Below are 19,495 nucleotides of genomic sequence, written 5' to 3'. Positions count from 1 at the left end.
GTTGGTGTTTATTTTATTTTTTATTTAGCCTTGTGGAGATTTTTGAAGGAAGTACAATGCACACCATGTACACAAAGGCTATAGTAACAAATTAAACAAAAGCCTACTTTCTGCTGAACTCTCCAACATTGTCTTGATATGTCAATTAACCTGACAATGGTTTCACAGTACTTCTACTTAACCCTCTATGAATCTACCTCAAGGGATCAAAATAAGCTTATTCACCTATTTAACTATCCTTGCAATCCTATGAATGTTAAGAAATACAAAGTAATTCAAAATTATTTATTTGACACAATATTAATTTGATATACTGCGATATACTGAACTGACTGTACTGCTATTATTTTGCAAATAGATGCAGGAACTAAAGCTTCCCAAGCCTGAGAATAATGCCATGCTTACAATAAAAGTACATTGCTGCTGCAGTGTCTGGTAAGGTGCACAAGATGGTGCTAATATTTCATTTTAGGTTTTGTATACTGTAAACATTATTGAGCTTTTTTAGCCAGAGAAAAAATATCAGCATTAACTAAATCCTAATATATACAGCTACATGAGTAATCAGAGCACTACAGCCCTGTACATAATTTTCTGTCAACGTTTCCATCAATGAAACAAAAAAAAAAAACCCTAACATTTAGTTAAGAGACATTCATACAATGTATGACTTAAGTCTTAAGGTAAACCCCCCAGTGGAAACAGGATAAAGTAACATCAATATACTGTTTAGTCTTACTTACACATAAAGCTCTCATTTTATAAATCCCTTCACTTTTCACACATATGAAGTTATAACTCTAACACATGTATATTAAGCATTTCTTGTTTAAGCGCACCATAAAACCATTCAGAACTCACAAGAGTTTTCAGTAAAGCAGACCTTGGTGGCTCCAGCCACATCTTACCTAATGCTAGAGCGAGTAATTTTATTAGCCCAAAACACTCCAAACATTGTTAAATAAAATATGTTTACAGAAAACTGGCAATTTATAATTGTTTATTTTTGTAGAATAACACAAAGTTTATTAAATGTAAAATGTAACTCTTGAACAGCTCCTGCAAGTAGACCAGACAATGATATTGTGTATTAGACAGTATTTTACAAATATGGTATTAAGATTTTTTGTTGAACTAAACATCCATACAGTGAGAAACCTTAGTAACAAGGGCGATTAATATAGATTCCTAAACAAGATCTCCAACAAATTAAATCAATAGAGACTTATATAACTGCACTGCACCACTAAAGTTGGTTAGCATGAAGTCTCCAATATTACAGAAGCTGCTAAAGTGATAAGCTTAGATTAGTCTTTCAAGTCTTCTTTTTTGTTTTGAAGAAACTGGCGGGTTTGATGTGGGAACGCTGTCAAGGGAATCAGTTTGCTTCAAAGCAGACATATCCTGTCAACAGTTATTTAATTACAACTCATCCTTTTAGCAACTTTACTTTCAGGGTGGCCACACAAACCTATGCAGTACTCAAAATATTTGACTTTGAAAGAAGCACCAGCAACTTGGGCAGGTTACGATTATATGAGAACTGAAAGCTGCAATAATTTGAATACATCTCTGCAGCAAATAATTGGATGAGGACAGATTATGTTAAAACCTTGAGGGTAGCTTTGACTGCCTTGAACTCCAGCATTACACCACGAATTCAAATCATTAAGTTAATATAAGAAAACAGTGTATTTTAGATTTAAACAATACAGCATTCAGTACAGTTCAGTTGGGTGGAATGGCAAGTATACTGATTAATAAGAGAAAAAGAAAATCTTCTACACTTTCCAAGGTTTGACTGTGGGGGTCAGAGCAGGGTCTTAAATACACCCAAATGTGGAGTTTTGGGATTCAGTCTTTTGCAACCTGGCACAGGCTTACTGCTTTCAACCATCCTAAATATGTAAATCTAGAGAGCAACCTTTATCTAAATAACTATTTATATCAGGTAGATGCTTAACGTAATGCTAGATAATTACTAAGCCCATCATTACACAATAACATTTGTATAATACTTCAGTGGAATACAGCCTGGCATGCTAACATGCTCCATCCAAGACAATCAGAGAAGTTGATGGAAAACCTCTTGGTTTTACACCAATCAATTCCATACAACCTGCCAACTACAGTAGAATACACAGTTCTTCAGCACAATTACCTTAACCCTTTAAGGGCCGGGATTGTGTCAACACGATCATACTGAAGTGGGCTTCTAGGGCCTTGATCGTGTAAATAATGATAAAAAACACACTTCGTTTAAATGACTTACAGGACCACTGTACTTTGCAGTACAGGCTTGAAACATATCATTGGATAGGGGAGGGATTAAATTTCACTTAGGAAAACGACACAAGGACAATCGCTTAAAGTTTGCAAAATTGCACTTGAATGATAGATATGAGTTCTGGTCAAAGGTTTTGTGGAGTGATGAAACAAAAATCGAGCTATTTGGTCACGCTGATAATCATTACATTTGCAGAAAGTCTGTTGACGCGTACAAAGAAAAGAACACCAAACCTACTGTCAAGCATGGAGGTGGTAATATCCTTCTATAGGTCTGTTTTTCCTCTAATGGCATATGGTAAAATGGATTCCATAGCACACCAAAATATATTGGCCAATCATCTGAAACCCTCTGCTGAAAAACTTGGCTTAAAGCGCAATTGGACATTCCAACACAACAACGATCCAAAGCATACATCAAAATCTACTTCAGAATGGTTAATAAAATAAATAAAATCAAGGTTTTGGAATGGCCTAGTCAAAACCCTGATCTAAATATGATTGAGAATCTTTGGTATGAGTTGAAGAAGGCTGTGCACCAAAGAAGTCCTCAGAATTTGAATGAACTGGAACAATTTTATGTTGAAGAATGAAAAAAAACACTAAAGAATCATGCCAAAAGCTCATTGACAAATATCCTAATTGTTTAAAAGAGGTTATTATTGCTAAAGGTGCCTTAACTAGCTATTAATTTAATTTTCCTTGTCAGGGTATGAATACTTCTGAATTAGCATTTTTGGAGTTTTGCAAAAAAACTTTTTTTGCATCCACAAATGCAAAACTTTTGATACAAAAGATTTTTCCTAGAATTATTAGTTTGAGAAATTTCTAGAAATTATAAATTTCCATTGGGGTATATATATATATATATATATATATATATATATATATATATATATTTATATATATATATATATATATAGTCAAAGTCAGTTGCTACCATTTGATATCTTGTCTTTAAAGGTAACCGCTAATGATGTATAACAGCACCTTTTACGTAATGTATATCCAGTGGCTAAGAAAGGACATTCTTGCAAATCAATGTTCTGTAGTGACAGAGGAATAAAAGACTATTTTACCGTAATGACGCTTCCAGACAGCCGCAAGTCAGGTGGTTATGTGCAGTTAATGATCTGTGACATACCACACAAGCTGTCTTAAAAAGACGTATTATCCGCTACATGTGCAACAATATTTGCTTTATGGATGGCTTAATGAATGAAGACATTCAATGTTACTGTAAATGCAAAATCAAAGAAAACTTACAAGGAACATGTTTTTTTTTTAGTAACATGGCTGTGAACATTTTCCATTAATACTTAACCTTTTGGTGAAGCACATCAACCACATGAAGTATTCAAGTCAATGAATACCGGCGCTCCTACACTGGGGGACATAGTATTTTCTGTCATGATTACTCTGATCATTATCTAAATATTCTTTACATTTAGAATTTTTACAGTAATCTATTCACAACTTGCAATGTATCCTGTTTTCTCACTGTCTCTGTAACCTAAAGGTTACCAAAGGGGCAGAGCTTAGAATGTTCCTAATATTAATATTTTGTTGTCCTGGCAAGTCAGAAATTAAACTCTGCTTGGAAAACAATACATGCAGCCTAAGCTGGTTATCAAATATAAGATAAACATGTAAAGCCTCCCTCCGAATGACTCACATCAAACCATAAGTCCTAAGAGGCAGACTGTATCTATTTTATTTATATGGGGGAGGCTTTTGAATCATACTTACCCATGACCAAAGCTCTCGTTTGAATTTTTATTTAAAAATGAGGCAATGCCAATAAGACAAAAGAATTATACGCAAGAGATACTCTTTCAGTATACAGCCTACTGCTTTTGCAATTAATTTGACATAAACAAGAAAAATGTATATGGATACTGTAAAAATTGATATGGTACATTTCATATGAAATACTGCTTTTAAAATTTGCAATAAAAAAAACTATGCTGTATATGACAATTCTACACAACGAGCTGTGGGTATCTCCCTGGGCAGTTCAGACACTGCTGACGTGTACATCTCCTGTTTATAATAGTACCTCACTTACTAGACTCGGCTTTTGTCCACCATATGTCTATTGTAGCCTAACTATCCCCAAAGGTGCAATTAAAAGCCTTTAGTTTGTTATAAGAAGACCTAAGTATGAAGGCCAGAGCCAGAAACAACATTTTTCAACTAAACCAAAAACAGAAGCGCATTCAGCTTTAACCTGGGATTATTAGCACCTCTTTATTAAAAAATGTGCTGTCTACACTGAACAGACAGGATTTATGGCAGATTTACAAGGCTCTTTAAATATTCTGCTTTACTTTGCCAAGTAAGTAAACATTGAGAACAATGTTGGTGGCAAAATGCATCATGTGACTAATGTTTTTAAAAGCGATCCTTGTTAAGGGTCCAACATAGAGAGGGTATGTGTTGATCAATGCAGTAGAGACCATTGTAACCCTGAAGAAATAATACAAATAACAGTGTAAAGAAATATGAGAAAGGCACCAGCTTTACTATGTCACACTTCATTTAATTATTTTTTTTTCTATTTCAACACTGCTGACTTGCACATGGGTTTGGGAAAGATAACTTTGCTCTAAACAGTAGATCACTTTCACCATCTTGTGAAGATAACTTCACTCAACACTGCAGACTGTCAAACATACATACATACATATACAGGCCTTGAATATACAGTATTCACACATGCTGTGGCTAATCTTGCCTACAAGTAACAGTGTTTTATATACTTCAGGTGCCAGAGAACTCTCAAGCACTCTATAATAATAATAATAATAATAATAATAATAATAATAATAATAATAATAATAATAATAATAATAATACATTTTATTTATAAAGCGTCTTTGGGATTGGAAAGGTGCTTTATAAATAAAATGTATTATTATTATTATTATTATTATTATTATTATTATTATTATTGAGTGCTGGACAGTTCACTGGCACCTGAAGTATATATATATAAAAAACTGTTACTTGAATTATAATATATTTACAGTTTTGCATCATGAATTAAGTTGTTTTAAGATGTTTTTTTGTTTTGTTTTATTTTGCAGCCATTGGGTATTCTGACATACAGTAATAACAAAAAAAAAAAAAAAAAGTACCTTGCCAGCTAGCCTGTGCTGTGCTACTGAGGCATATGCACTGTAAGTGGTCTGACAGTGAGCGACACTAGTTTATGCACCTTTGACAAATGACATCTGAGGCTGGGATCAAATGAAAAGTGTCAGTATTAATAAAATGCAAATATCAAAATAAAATGTTGAGTTTAGGTATACATAAGTCTCATCAAATGCACAGAGATCAGGGGAAAATGTATAAAGTTGCATAACTTTGCGTACGGCATACATCGTTATAAATTCAGTTATGTGCTAATCCAATTTGAATTGGGAAGTCTGAGCTTTTCACTAGGTCAGGGTACAGTTACACTGCACTGATGAGGACCAAACAGGGCGAAACAGGTCTGCAGTTGCTGTACTCTGATTTTTAAAACGCTGTGAATGTAGAAGCCTTTTGGCGACATTCACGCGATTTGATTGGCTTTACCCATAATTCTATAGTTAATGCTTTCTCCCACCTTAACTCGAAAAAAAAAAATTATATATATATATATATATATATATATATATATATAGAGAGAGAGTAAGGAATGTGCTTTTGATAAATTTTTTATGAACGTCACATTCTGATGTATACCAACAGTAGTGGTTAGTATTAACATCACAAAGACTTAACTACAAAGTAAAACAAACCTAAAAAAAAAAAAAACACACACAAAGTATATATTGAAACTCAATATTATAACAATTATAATTCGCCCTGGATAAGGGTGTCTGCTAAGAAATTCATTATAATAATAATAATAATAATAATAATAATAATAATAATAATAATAATAATAATAATAAAACATTTTAAAAAGTGTTTTGTGTGGTATTGAATATAGCCAGAATAAGCACATTGGCATAGGCAATCAAAAATGACTTTTAGCAAAATGCTTACATGTTGAAGTGTTTAGTGCAGTAGTCTATTCGTGTTAATCAGCTGTAAGACAATTAAAGCTTGTTGATGGGCACTCGCTGTATGATATAAACACACTCAATAGGTCTGGAGTGGGGAATCCAATTCCCAGGATTTCGGAATTGATTTTATTTTTAAATCCCGGGTTTCCATTTTTGTAATAATAATAATAATAATAATAATAATAATAATAATAATATAGTGCTTCTGCTTTTATTAATAATTACTGGTGTGGAGGCGTGGGGTAATGCACTCATATGACAAAAGAGTTCTTGAACGAATTAATTAATACTGAAAAAACACATACAGGCATTGCAAGTAAAGAGAATAGTCGTGTCGCTTCAGCTCCAGTGCAGAACAAGTGAGTGATTTCACTGTCTAAGTAGGGCGGCCCAGCTGCCTGCTCAACTCAATAATACTGTTATTTAAAAACGTAAACGTAGATAAAACACTGAACTGATGTTTACACAGTAAACTTACTTAGTAAATACTACACATTTTTAAAAGCAGCAACCTCATACAATGACAATCTGAGTTTTTTTTTTAGCCTACCTATCTATTATATATATATATATATATATATATATATATATATATATATATATATATATATATATAATACATGAATACGAAAATATCTGTACCTCCATATAATAGTTGATCTCTGTTTATCACGGGATGGGATGGGACTGGATTATTTTTGACAGGACAGGACTGAAGTTTCATTCCCGTGTCACTCTCTATTGGAGACTGGTGACTATTTGAGAATCGGCATTTGTTATGTAAGATCACTAACATCTGCAAATACTTTGAAGCAATCATGAAAAAGCTGCCTGCACACAACCTTATAGAAACGACATAGGTAAATTACAACATTCCAGCAACGTCATTAAAAGGTTGTGTCAGTGGGTAATAACAGTTTGTATTGTAATAATAAGAAAAACAGTAAAATCCACTAAAGACAGCCCTGTAAATATTGGAACACAGGCGTGTATTAAGGTAGGCTTGCAGCACAATAAAAAAGTGTTTTTAAAATATAATAAAAGCAATAAGTATAATCTTTATTAACACATATTATATTTATTGTTCCCACTCAAACGTGTACATTGGTAAGCATGGACAATCGATGAGAAATTAACTAGCAACAAATCTTCATTGCAAAACAACCACATGAAATACTGTGTTAATACGAAAAATAAGTTCACACTGTTGGCCCACAACACACTCATGCATTACGTGTACCTTAAAATAAATTAAATTCAGTTTTCTTATCATTCATCCTGAGCCTCAGGGTCTCTTCATCGCTGTTGAAAAACAAATTGGTAAGCTCGCTATACAGCCATGTCTGTGTATTGGCTGGAACATTCAGTATGACGGGCATCGTATTATTATTCATAACCAGAGTTTAAAAGAGACCCAGCGTCTATTTACCATATTTCCCAGCAGCCCCCTGCACTTAGAGACCCGCTGAGTATTGGAGACCGGCGATTATTTGAAGTTTTACAATATATATATATATATATATATATATATAAATATAAAGATATTTTAAACAAACAAATACATACAGTAAGGGACTGCACAAGCAGATTTTTTATTTCCTGGGGACGACAAGGCTTGAATTTATATTTTTAAAGACCCTCCAATATTGCACATTGCACATTGTAACTTATAGCTATTAATTAGGCCTAGCACACTTTTCTTTCTTTCAGGAGGGCACTAAACTGAAAAAAGTACCCCCAAAGTATTCTACATTAAGTTACAAGTTTGTACCTACTCTGAAGGCAACTAAAATACTAACGTCTGTGTCTGCTATTCCCTTAAGATATCTAGACTAACTCCTTTTCATGGCCACTGAAAAATAAGTCTGTATGAAGGTTCAAGGATTTAAAAGGTGTCAGATCATAATTGATTGCTCCTTGTAGAGCAATTTGTGTGGTATTTTTCAAACTGTAGGAGTAAAACACACAAATGTTTCTCAGGTTTCTATCCTTGGAGTAATAGAGTATGTTCAGGAGCACTGAGTTTATAAACATGATTCTGTAGAGACTGCTGTTCGAAATCTACAAGAGTTCACTGTAAATTGCAAAGCTAATGCATCACTTTCAGAAGCAGGGGGCACAAATTAATACGTACATTAAAACATAACCTTTCAACTTCGCAAAGTAACGGAACAGAGTTTCCTGTGTAGAGATACCACTTCTGTAACAATCAATCGAGGCTAACAGAACATACAGTCAACATTTTTAATTCGAGTTGATGCACTCTTCTCCTTGCTTCCTCATTTGTCATGAAGAATGTTTAAAAATCAGAGTTATTAGTCTTTATTTGCAAATGGATCTGGTTAATATCTCTACCTTTCTGGAGCAGAAATCGTTCATCCATCAAATGAAGGAGCTACAGATAACCAGTGCCCCAGACTCCATGATCCATGACCATAAATCAAGATGTGTGTAGCTCCCATGCAACCTGGGTTAATTTCTATTTACAATAAATCTAGGGAGAATGTTGGTTTGACACATGAGTAGCCTGCTTATGAATCAGATTATGAGAAATATAAATGCACCGATAGTACTGAGCATCCTATATGAGGTGGGGGTTAAAAACCGAACAAATACAGGCTCAATTCATATAAAATAAAGCCTCTCTTTTTTATTGGATGTTAAAAGCTAAGTGTTATGCATCATATTGCAGATAGTAAATAACAATCAGAAATGTATTTTGCCCCCTTGTAGGTCCACAATATAAAAGTTTATATTCAGTTTCAGTTTAATTTGTCCATTTCAAGCTTGAAAAGTTACAATTATCTGAAAGAATGTCAAAAATAGTAAAATATATATATATATATATATATATATATATATATATATATATATATATATATATATATATATATATATATATATATATTTAAACTTACTTTTATTTCCCACCAAGGAAATTACAGGCTGAGTTTCAGATTCTTCGTTAACCTTCTTTACCATGCAGTGCCAGTCTTCAAGATTCTCAAAGCTCTGATAGTTTGTGATGTCATATACCAGAAGCACACCCTAAAGTGGGATAAGGAACACAGTGACTTTAGGATTATTTTCTCACTGCTCCTTCATTAAACCCAATCACTGAGGATGGATTCGACCATTTATCAAGTGCCCCACTGCAGCACAAGTGTGATGTCATGCTTAATAATGGATAAAAACAGGAACAGAGCAACAACAAATCCACATTGTGACTGCTCTAGAAAACCCAGTTAATATATGTACAAGTCAGAAATAATTGCAGATCAGAGCTACTTTTCAAAAGGTTATAATTAGATTGTCAAAGTTGTTACTCTATTTTAAATCCAAATTACTACCTCGGATTCAAATGGGTTTTTAATAAAAATGCAGTGATATCTATTATTTGTCAATTTACACAAACTTCTACACATTATACTTATATTTTCCTTTTACTTTCTTTGTTATACCTATCTATTTAAAGGAAATATCCATTTTCGAATTAGAATTTGCAGAAAATTTGAGCATATAGACTTCGGTTCACAGAGGCAAAGTATATTTGTAAACGTAGCCATTCTAATATGTGACCTGTCAGTACAAAATCAGACGCATTGCTCTAGATGCAATAATAATTTCTCTACACCACAAATATATAAATCTACTTTATCTTGTTTATAAAGATCACACTAAACTTATAAAGAAAAACACCAGAGGCGCTTTGAGTTTTCATAAGGGCTACGGTGGTAAAATAATAAAGAACGGTCTGCTGCAGTGTTTTGCATATCTCATACCCCTTCTCCACTGGCACATCTGACCCGTGAGGGCTCAGTACGGTACGGGTATGGGTGGTTCTCCACTGGCTATTTTTCAAGCCGAGCGAGAACCAAACCGTGAAACTCTGGCCTCACAAGACATCTGAATCTGGCTCGGAGCAAAGCCGGGCCAGGGGCGGAGTAAAGGATTTTCGTCATTATGTTGCATCAGTCAGTACAGTCCAGAAAGCCAAACAAGCAACATGGCAGGCAGCTAGTGTGATGAGAGAAAAGTACAGCCTTGGGACTTTGAGGAAGTGCAGGCTTTAGTTTCTCTGTGGGCAGATAGTAGTGTTCAGGAAGATCTGCAGTCGTGCGTCAGAAATGAGAACATTTTTCCACTGCTCGACTCTGCAGTGGAAAAACAACCCGGGCTCTCCTTACCGCACCGTGAGGGCTCAGTACGGCCCCGGCGCGGCTCGGTTGTACAGAGGAAAAGAGGCATCAGTGCATTTTTTTACAAACATACTTTTTGTGCAGCATCAGTTTTTCACATCTCTTTATTTTAAAGCCATGCCAAATTACTGTGTTTATAGTACCTGAGCTCCATAAATGTATTTATCCAGCATCTTTCCTCCTAATGTCTGGCCTCCAATATCCCACACTTGTAGTGCAACATTTGCATTTCCTGTAAAAAGAACTTCTGGTTACTAATACAATATGAAATACAACAATTGTGCTTTTATTACACAACATACAAAATTAGTCAATCAAGACCATACAAGCCAATGAGTTGGTGTCTGCAGTGTCAAAAAGGCCCGTATTGTAAGGTAGCATTTACAGTCATTTTAGTAAAAATGTTTAAGAAATGAAATTCCATTTTCTATTTGAATAGTGTTTCACAAAAGTTTCTTCAGCATACTATTTTTCTGTATTATGAAGAAGTACCAGTTAACCTTGATATGGTGTTTTTACTATATTGAAAAGAAGGTAAAGGACTCCATGTAAGATCTTAAAAGATTTTGTCCAGTAAGAAAGAACTGAATAAATATTTATTTTCCTTCAAAAATAAAGGGACTACACAGTAAGCAGTTTATCTGCTGTGTGGAGGCTGTTTGGTCCAGTGGTTAAAGAAAAGGACTTGTAACCAGGAGGTCCCCGGTTCAAATCCCCGTTTAGCCACTGACTCATTGTGTGACCCTGCGCAAGTCACTTAACCTCCTTGTGCGCCATCTTTCGGGTAAGACGTAATTGTAAGTGACTCTGCAGCTGATGCATAGTTCACACACCCGAGTCTCTGTAAGTCGCCTTGGATAAAGGTGTCTGCTAAATAAACAAATAATAATAATATTCAACCACTACTGTGATACAGCAGTGACTGTAAAGTATATTTGGCTCATCAGGCAATCTTGCTTTAAGTGCTGTGCAGCCAAAATGGTACTAAAAACACTGGCTTGGCCACTTTTTGTGCTAGTAAGTCAAAAATATCCTTTCACAGGAAAGCTGTTTACTGGACAGTAACCAAAGGTCTTCTAGAAGTATTTTACAGTAGATCTTAGGAAACTGCATGAGTAGACTGCCTGATTGACAGTGAACTCAAACCAGCAGACCCTGCTGACTCACAATTTTTAAGGAAGGAAAATCTTCACAGTGGTTGCATCTAGACTATACAGCACGGCAAGCTGCATTTAATATAAAAAAATGCATCTGTTGTAAAATAATCTGCAATAGAGTTAGAGTTATTTTTCTTCAATAAATTCAGACGCTGATGCCTCTCTGTTACAATAACTAAATATAACTGGACACCTAGTGAATATGATCCTGCTATAAAAATTAACCTGAGAATGAAAAAAGGCAAAGAATACACTACCGCTATGGCCAAAAGTTTTGCATCACCTAGAATTTTAGGACTGAGCCATGATTTAAAAAAAAAAAAAAAAATTATATATAAGAGTTAAAGAGTAAGTAGTGGGGTTCGGAAAAATATATCGTTACACGTCCTCACGTGTCTGCTACAACTGTTTAAATAACGTACCTGTATTTTTTTCTTTTGATTGTTAACATCTTGACAACTTTTTACACTTAGCCTATATCTTTAAGGCTTTTTTCAAAATGTCTGCTCTAGTGCACTGGTAGTGCAGGGATTATTGCCTACGTTGTCTAACAGATAACACAGCAATGTCGATCCATGATGTGGTACGGAACAGAAAAGCCAGAGCACTTGTTATATTATTTTTTTTTATTTTTTTTAATCGCTCTTCCTGCAGTGATTTAGAGGGCAGATCTCAAACCCCAATGCACTAGAGCAGACATTTTGAAAAGAGCTTTGAAACAGACTTGAAAGTGTAAAAAGTTGTCAGGATGTTAAAGAAAAATGACAGGTATGTTATTTAAACAGTTGTAGCAACATGTGGGGATGTAAAATGCTATATTTTACATAACCCCGCTCCTTATTCTATAAAGGTTCTTCCCCTTAACAACTAGAGATGTATATGCATCTTGATAACTTTGATGGTTTTAATGGTTAATCTGTACCACACACTTTTCCTTACCTAAACAAGACACATCCAAAATGTTTTAAAATGCAGTGTTTCAATGTAATATTGATAGATTACCGAGACATTATTCATCAAATTGTAAGATTTCCACAACTAATTCATAACCAGTCATAGGATCCATTAACAACCGATAAATCTTTTAGAACACCTTGGTTATGCAGTGAATAGGAAGCCAAGTATAGCATTAGTCACTACGTAATAAACAAAGCAAACAAAAATAATGCTTTGTATTTTTCAATATACACCCAAAATGTTACATGTACTCTCATACACAGTAATGCTGTAGATAAAGTATCAAAGTAAAAACACTCTTCTCTGATTGGTTACAATATTGAGATTTGGTCTAGATCTGAAATGAGAAATCTTGGTATTATTTTTGACCATAGTCTAGCCTTTTGAGTCACATGTACGGAATGTTACCAGGGTATCATTTTTTCATTTACGTTCTATTCTGTTTTTGTCTGATGCTAAGAAGTTAGTATATGCCTATGTCTTTTCTAGACTTGATTACTGCAATGCTCTGCTTGCTGGTGTCTCTCAGAGGGTTCTCAACAGGCTGCAGTACGTTCAGAATACGCCTGCTCAGGTTTAAATAAAATCTAAATCCTGCAAACATATAACTCCTGTTTTGGCATCCTTGCATTGGCTGCCTGTCAAGTCTAGGATTGATTTTAAAATTGTGTTGATAATGCCCTAAACGGATTGGCTCTATGCTAAAAAGATTTAATACACAACTATATTCCTTCACAATTTTCAGTCAATGGACTCTGGTCTTTTAATTATTCCAAAAACAAGGCTACATTCAATGGGTGACAGCGCATTCTGCAGTTATGCACCAAGATTGTGGAATGCTCTTTCTGGGTTGATCATGGACTGAGACTGAGAAATGTTTAAATCACATCTTAAAACATACTTTTATACAGTAGCTTTTCCTAATGTTTAAATCTCTAAATTTGAATGTCTTTTTTATTGAACTGTACAGTGTTTTGTGATGTTTGTACATGAAAAGCACTAAATAAAACAAAGTTTATTATTATTTATTATTTATTATTATTATTATTATTATTATTATTATTATTATTATTATTATTATTATTATTATTATTAGCTAAAAGTTATACTTTTAAACTTGATTAATCCTAAAAAGTTTTCACAAAATGTGGTCCCGTGGTTAAAGAAAAGGGCTTGTAACCAGGAGGTCCCCGGTTCAAATCCCCGTTCAGCCCGTACTCATTGTGTGACCCTGAGCAAGTCACTTAACCTCCTTGTGCTCTGTCTTTCGTGTGAAACGCTGTTTTAAGTGACTCTGCAGCTAATGCATAGTTCACATACCCTAGTCTCTGTAGGTCATCTTGGATAAAGGTGTCTGCTAAATAAAACTAATAATAATAATAATAATAATAATAATAATCCAATTTAAAAAAAAAAAAACATAGTATTGTATTGCTGATTTTATTGTAGTAATTCATTTTCCTTCAGAAAATGTGCCTTTGCACTTGCTTCAAAATATGATATCTTGCTTTATTTTCCCTTTGATCTAATTGAGAATAAGTAATCTGGTCAGATGTTTCAACACATTGGCTTAAACAAAAATCATATATTTGTTTTTTTAATCACAAATACAGAGTTCAAGAAATACACTGCGTCTTTTCCAGTGGAAGTGTGAATTTGTGGATAAGCACAAATACCACTGTTCTTTAGAACTTCATGCTGTTGCATTAGTACTAATTCTGAAAAAAGTATTAAAATAAAGACAAATAAAGACTATTAACTCTGATTTAAATACTTGGAAGAACTTAAAACATTACTTACCTTGATGCTGAAAGGAACTTGTTCTTTTCATAAAACATACATACAGCGAGCAGGCAGAAATTAATACAAATTGGGTAATTTATGTACAGTATTTTTATTATTATTATTATTTAGGGAACACTGTAAGCAAGCTTTAAAATTGTACAATACTAAACTGTAAATTGACAGTAACTGCAGGTAAAAAATAAATAAATATTCAAGTGAAACATTTGTATAATTTGCCTGAAAGACTAAAATAAAATTGACCTCACTCAAATGTTTCTTACCTGGCAAAGATATTCTTTTCAGAAAAAAATCCAGCCCTATTGTTTGCTTGTACTGTTTTCCAAAAGACTCTTGTGCAAATCTCATAGCCAATGAAGACTGAAAAAAAAAACATGGAGGGTGGTTAGCAGAGTTTCTTGCTCTTCAATAAAAGTGTGCTTCCTACAAGCAATTATCTTATAAAACAATAACACTATAATAAAATAAACATAATAGCACTTCATTGTAAGAACAACTAAAGCAGGATTTTAACAGGTTTGACAGTGTTATGGACTCAGCACAATCAGTCAATATGTGAAGTTCTGAAATTAAAGTGTGTTTGCTGTGCACTGAGGAGCATTAACAAGAATTTAGTCACAATTTAGCCTGTTAGAGCATTGCTAACTTCTAAAACTGTCTTAGAAAGGCGGTAAATAGCTCAAATTGAAACAATATATGCTTAAAACTCCCATGAAGCAACCACACTACAAGGTGGTCAAAATGTAGAAAAAAAACAGGCTTTGACCCCTGAAGGTAAAATGAGGTCAACAGATAACAGCTGTTGTAAACGAGCCCAGCTTTTTTGTACAGTGATCAAGATGCTCCCTCGCTGTGTGCGTGGGAATTGGTTCTGCTACGTAACACAGTCCTTCATGCCTTCTTTATACACACTCATCATCCTGAAAACATTTTCCAAATTACATGGGATTCATGTATCAACCACCAATCTGGTAATAGAGGGTTGACATTTATTTGTTTATTTATTTTAAAATGTAGTGCATTTGTAAAAAAAAAAAAAAAAAAATGAATACATTAAATGTTCTATATTAGCTTCTGTCTCTATAAGTGGAGTTGTGCAGAACTAATACCAGCGCTCTAAATTGCCAACAAAAAGGGCAAGGCCAAAAAGGCCTTCAGTTCAATACATTTGTAAAGGGCGCCAAGGCCACTAAGCTTAAATCAAGGCCAAAGTGTGGGGGGGGGGGGCTAGACTTAGCAGCCTAGATTCGAGCCTGCAAGGACATAGTTCCCTGCGATGATGCCAGGCATTGGCCATTTTTGTTCAATTTTAATTAGCCCCCATGGAAATCTGCAATAAAACGTCCTAAAATCTGCAAAGAGAAAAATATATTTTATGCAGTCATGACTTTTCAATGAAAAATACCATTAATGAGTATTAATAAAGCAGAACAATAACATTTCACCTTTAAATTAAGCTTAATGTAATGTATCATTCAGCCAGTGCAAAATAGGTCCTAAACAGTTTTTAGAAGCTACACATTTGCTGGAAAAAAGAATCACTGCTGAGTATTTTTTTTTCTTTTTTTGTTTTAGGTAGTGAAGGTAATTTTTTTTGTTTTGTTTTGTTTTTTTTAAGTGCAGTTTGAAAAACTAACAAAGTTCTATACACATTGGTTAGTAAAACTGACATTTAAAAACACTGTTTCACCTAGCACAATAATTGCACTCTGCACCTTCATTTTTAATTCCTGTGTCTCTTCAACACTAGTTTAACTTCTCCAGAACCTCCCAGATGGTCAGTGCGGCAGCCATGCAGAATGTGTCACATCAGTTAACCTGCTCATTACATTATAATTAGGCTTGCTATTTTTCGATTGTAATTGGTAAAGCTTGTTAAACGTCGAATTCCCCAAAAATATGACTTTGACTGAAATAAATTTATATAGGATAACCGTCGGTAAAACCACTTGCAATTTTTATTTTTTACCAAAGATAATAAATTTAAGAAATCATCTCATCTGTACCCTGATCGACAGCAGAAGTCTCCGCGGCAGGACAAAGCGGGCCAGTCTGCCTTACCTCCAGTAAGTCCAGCTGTGCTTAAGGAGAGGGGCGGAGCTCGGAATAAGTGCAAGTTAGTTCTATTCAACTATCTAATGTTTTGTTTTGTCTGTGCATATTGTTTTTACTTGTAAATGTATGCTATAAAAGTATATGTAATACACTTTATATGCTGCGTTTTCTACAGTTTATTTGAGACATTTTTAAAACATTTGTGTATGATCTATATCTAGGTATAGCTTCGCTGTGACCAAACATTATTTCAATTAGAATGTTGGTAACCTTGGTTTTGTAGCATGTCGAATATGATAGAGGTTTCTCTAAATGAGACTTCTCATAAAAAGTGTTTTTTTTTTTGTTTGTTTTTTTAAGCATCGATTTTACCTGTGCTCTGCTTGAATTGAAAAATAAAGATAAAAAAGGATGTATTTGACCGTTATATTAGAACATTTATTCTGTCTCATGTTTATATATATATATATATATATATATATATATATATATATATATATATATATATATATATATATATATATATATATTATATATATATATATATATATATACACAGACGTGCTCAAATTTGTTGGTACCCTTACAGCTCTTGAAATAATGCTTCATTCTTCCTGAAAAGTGATGAAATTAAAAGCTATTTTATCATGTATACTTCCATGCCTTTGGTATGTCATAGAATAAAGCAAAGAAGCTGTGAAAAGAGATGAATTATTGCTTATTCTACAAAGATATTCTAAAATGGCCTGGACATATTTGTTGGTACCCCTTAGAAAAGAGAATAAATAATTGGATTATAGAGATATTTCAAACTAATTAGTTTCTTTAATTAGTATCACACGTCTCCAATCTTGTAATCAGTCATTCAGCCTATTTAAATGGAGAAAAGTAGTCACTGTGCTGTTTGGTACCATTGTGTGCACCACACTGAACATGGACCAGAGAAAGCAAAGGAGAGAGTTGTCTGAGGAGATCAGAAAGAAAATAATAGACGAGCATGGTAAAGGTAAAGGCTACAAGACCATCTCCAAGCAGCTTGATGTTCCTGTGACAACAGTTGCAAATATTATTAAGAAGTTTAAGGTCCATGGAACTGTAGCCAACCTCCCTGGGCGCGGCCGCAGGAAGAAAATCGATCCCAGAGTGAACAGAAGGATAGTGCGAATGGTAGAAAAAGAACCAAGGATAACTGCCAAATCCGTCGCTTTTTCAGCGAAAGTGGGCTCCATGGAAGAAGACCCAGGAGGACTCCACTTTTGAAAGAAAAACATAAAAAAGCCAGACTGGAATTTGCTAAAATGCATATTGATAAGCCACAATCCTTCTGGGAGAATGTCCTTTGGACAGATGAGTCAAAACTGGAGCTTTTTGGCAAGTCACATCAGCTCTATGTTCACAGACGAAAAAATGAAGCTTTCAAAGAAAAGAACACCATACCTACAGTGAAACATGGAGGAGGCTCGGTTATGTTTTGGGGCTGCTTTGCTGCGCCTGGCACAGGGTGCCTTGAATCTGTGCAGGGCACAATGAAATCTCAAGACTACCAAGGCATTCTGGAGCGAAACGTACTGCCCAGTGTCAGAAAGCTCTGTCTCAGTCGCAGGTCATGGGTCCTCCAACAGGATAATGACCCAAAACACACAGCTAAAAGCACCCAAGAATGGATAAGAACAAAACATTGGACTATTCTGAAGTGGCCTTCTATGAGTCCTGATCTGAATCCTATCGAACATCTATGGAAAGAGCTGAAACTTGCAGTCTGGAGAAGGCACCCATCAAACCTGAGACAGCTGGAGCAGTTTGCTCAGGAAGAGTGGGCCAAACTACCTGTTAACAGATGCAGAAGTCTCATTGAGAGCTACAGAAAACGTTTGATTGCAGTGATTGCCTCTAAAGGTTGTCTGTATATATATATATATATATATATATATATATATATATATATATATATATATATATATATATACACACACACACACTACCGGTCAAAAGTTTTAGAACACCTCAATTTTTCCAGTTTTTATTGAAATTTACGCAGTTTAATGTCTCAATGTACTCTGAAATTAAAGCATAGAACAAGTAAACAATTGGAGATAAAAAAGAAATCATGGAATCGTTTTGTTTTACAAAATTTAATCTAAATTTTTGACTCATCAAAGTAGCCACCTTTTGCAGATATAACAGCCGAACACACTCGTGGCATTCTTTCTACAATGGAAATCAAATATTGTTCGGAAAGTTCTTCCCAACACTGTTGCAGAAGTTCCCACAAATGTGTTGCACTTGTAGGTTGCTTTGCTTTCACCCTGCTGTCCAGTTCATCCCAAACCAGCTCGATGGGGTTTAAGTCTGGAGACTGTGCTGGCCATTCCATGACTTGAAGCCTACCGTCTTGTTCTTTTCTTCTAAGGTAGTTCTGACATAGCCTGGAGGTATGTTTTGGGTCATTATCTTGCTGTAGGATGAACCCCTGACCAACTAGGCGTATACCAGAGGGTATTGCATGGCGCTGCAAAATGCTGTGGTAGCAGTTTTGGTTCAGGGTGCCACTCACTCTGTGCAAGTCGCCGACTCTGGATCCAGCAAGAGAGCCCCAGACCATCACGCTTCCTCCTCCATGTTTGACAGTTGGTGTCACACACCGAGGAACCATCCTTTCGCCTACTCGACGGCGTACAAAAACCCTGCGTGATGAACCGAAGATTTCAAATTTTGATTCATCGGTCCATAAGACCTTCTTCAAATCTTCAGTAGTCCACTGGCAGTGCTTCATGGCCCAGGCAAGCCTCTTTTTCTTATTTTGCCATCTTAGCAAAGGCTTTCTTACTGCTACTCGACCTGTCAAACCTGCAGCTCGAAGTCTTCTCTTCACAGTTGAAACTGAGACTTGCTTACTTCGACCAGTGTTAAGCTGTGCTTGAAGCTGTTGTCCTGTGAGCCGTCTATCATGCAAGCTGTTGACTCTCAGAAACTTGTCTTC

At 34.8% G+C, this 19,495-nt stretch overlaps 1 protein-coding gene across 2 annotated transcripts in view; it reads right to left on the bottom strand.

Moving 5' to 3' along the window:
• Positions 1-19,495, bottom strand: part of rab28 (RAB28, member RAS oncogene family) — a 49,965-nt gene that overhangs the window by 19,795 nt on the left and 10,675 nt on the right. For both annotated transcript variants that reach the window (XM_059035573.1, XM_034034085.3), the window contains exons 2-4: positions 14,724-14,820; positions 10,687-10,775; positions 9,263-9,392 (exon numbers count right to left, since the gene is read on the bottom strand). In XM_059035573.1, coding sequence (XP_058891556.1) covers positions 9,263-9,392; positions 10,687-10,775; positions 14,724-14,820 — 316 coding nt within the window. The remainder of the gene's footprint in view (positions 1-9,262; positions 9,393-10,686; positions 10,776-14,723; positions 14,821-19,495) is intronic.

Source organism: Acipenser ruthenus, chromosome 1, assembly GCF_902713425.1.
Source record: "Acipenser ruthenus chromosome 1, fAciRut3.2 maternal haplotype, whole genome shotgun sequence".
NCBI classification, from domain to species: Eukaryota; Metazoa; Chordata; class Actinopteri; order Acipenseriformes; family Acipenseridae; genus Acipenser; species Acipenser ruthenus.
This window is presented reverse-complemented; position numbering and strand designations above follow the sequence as displayed.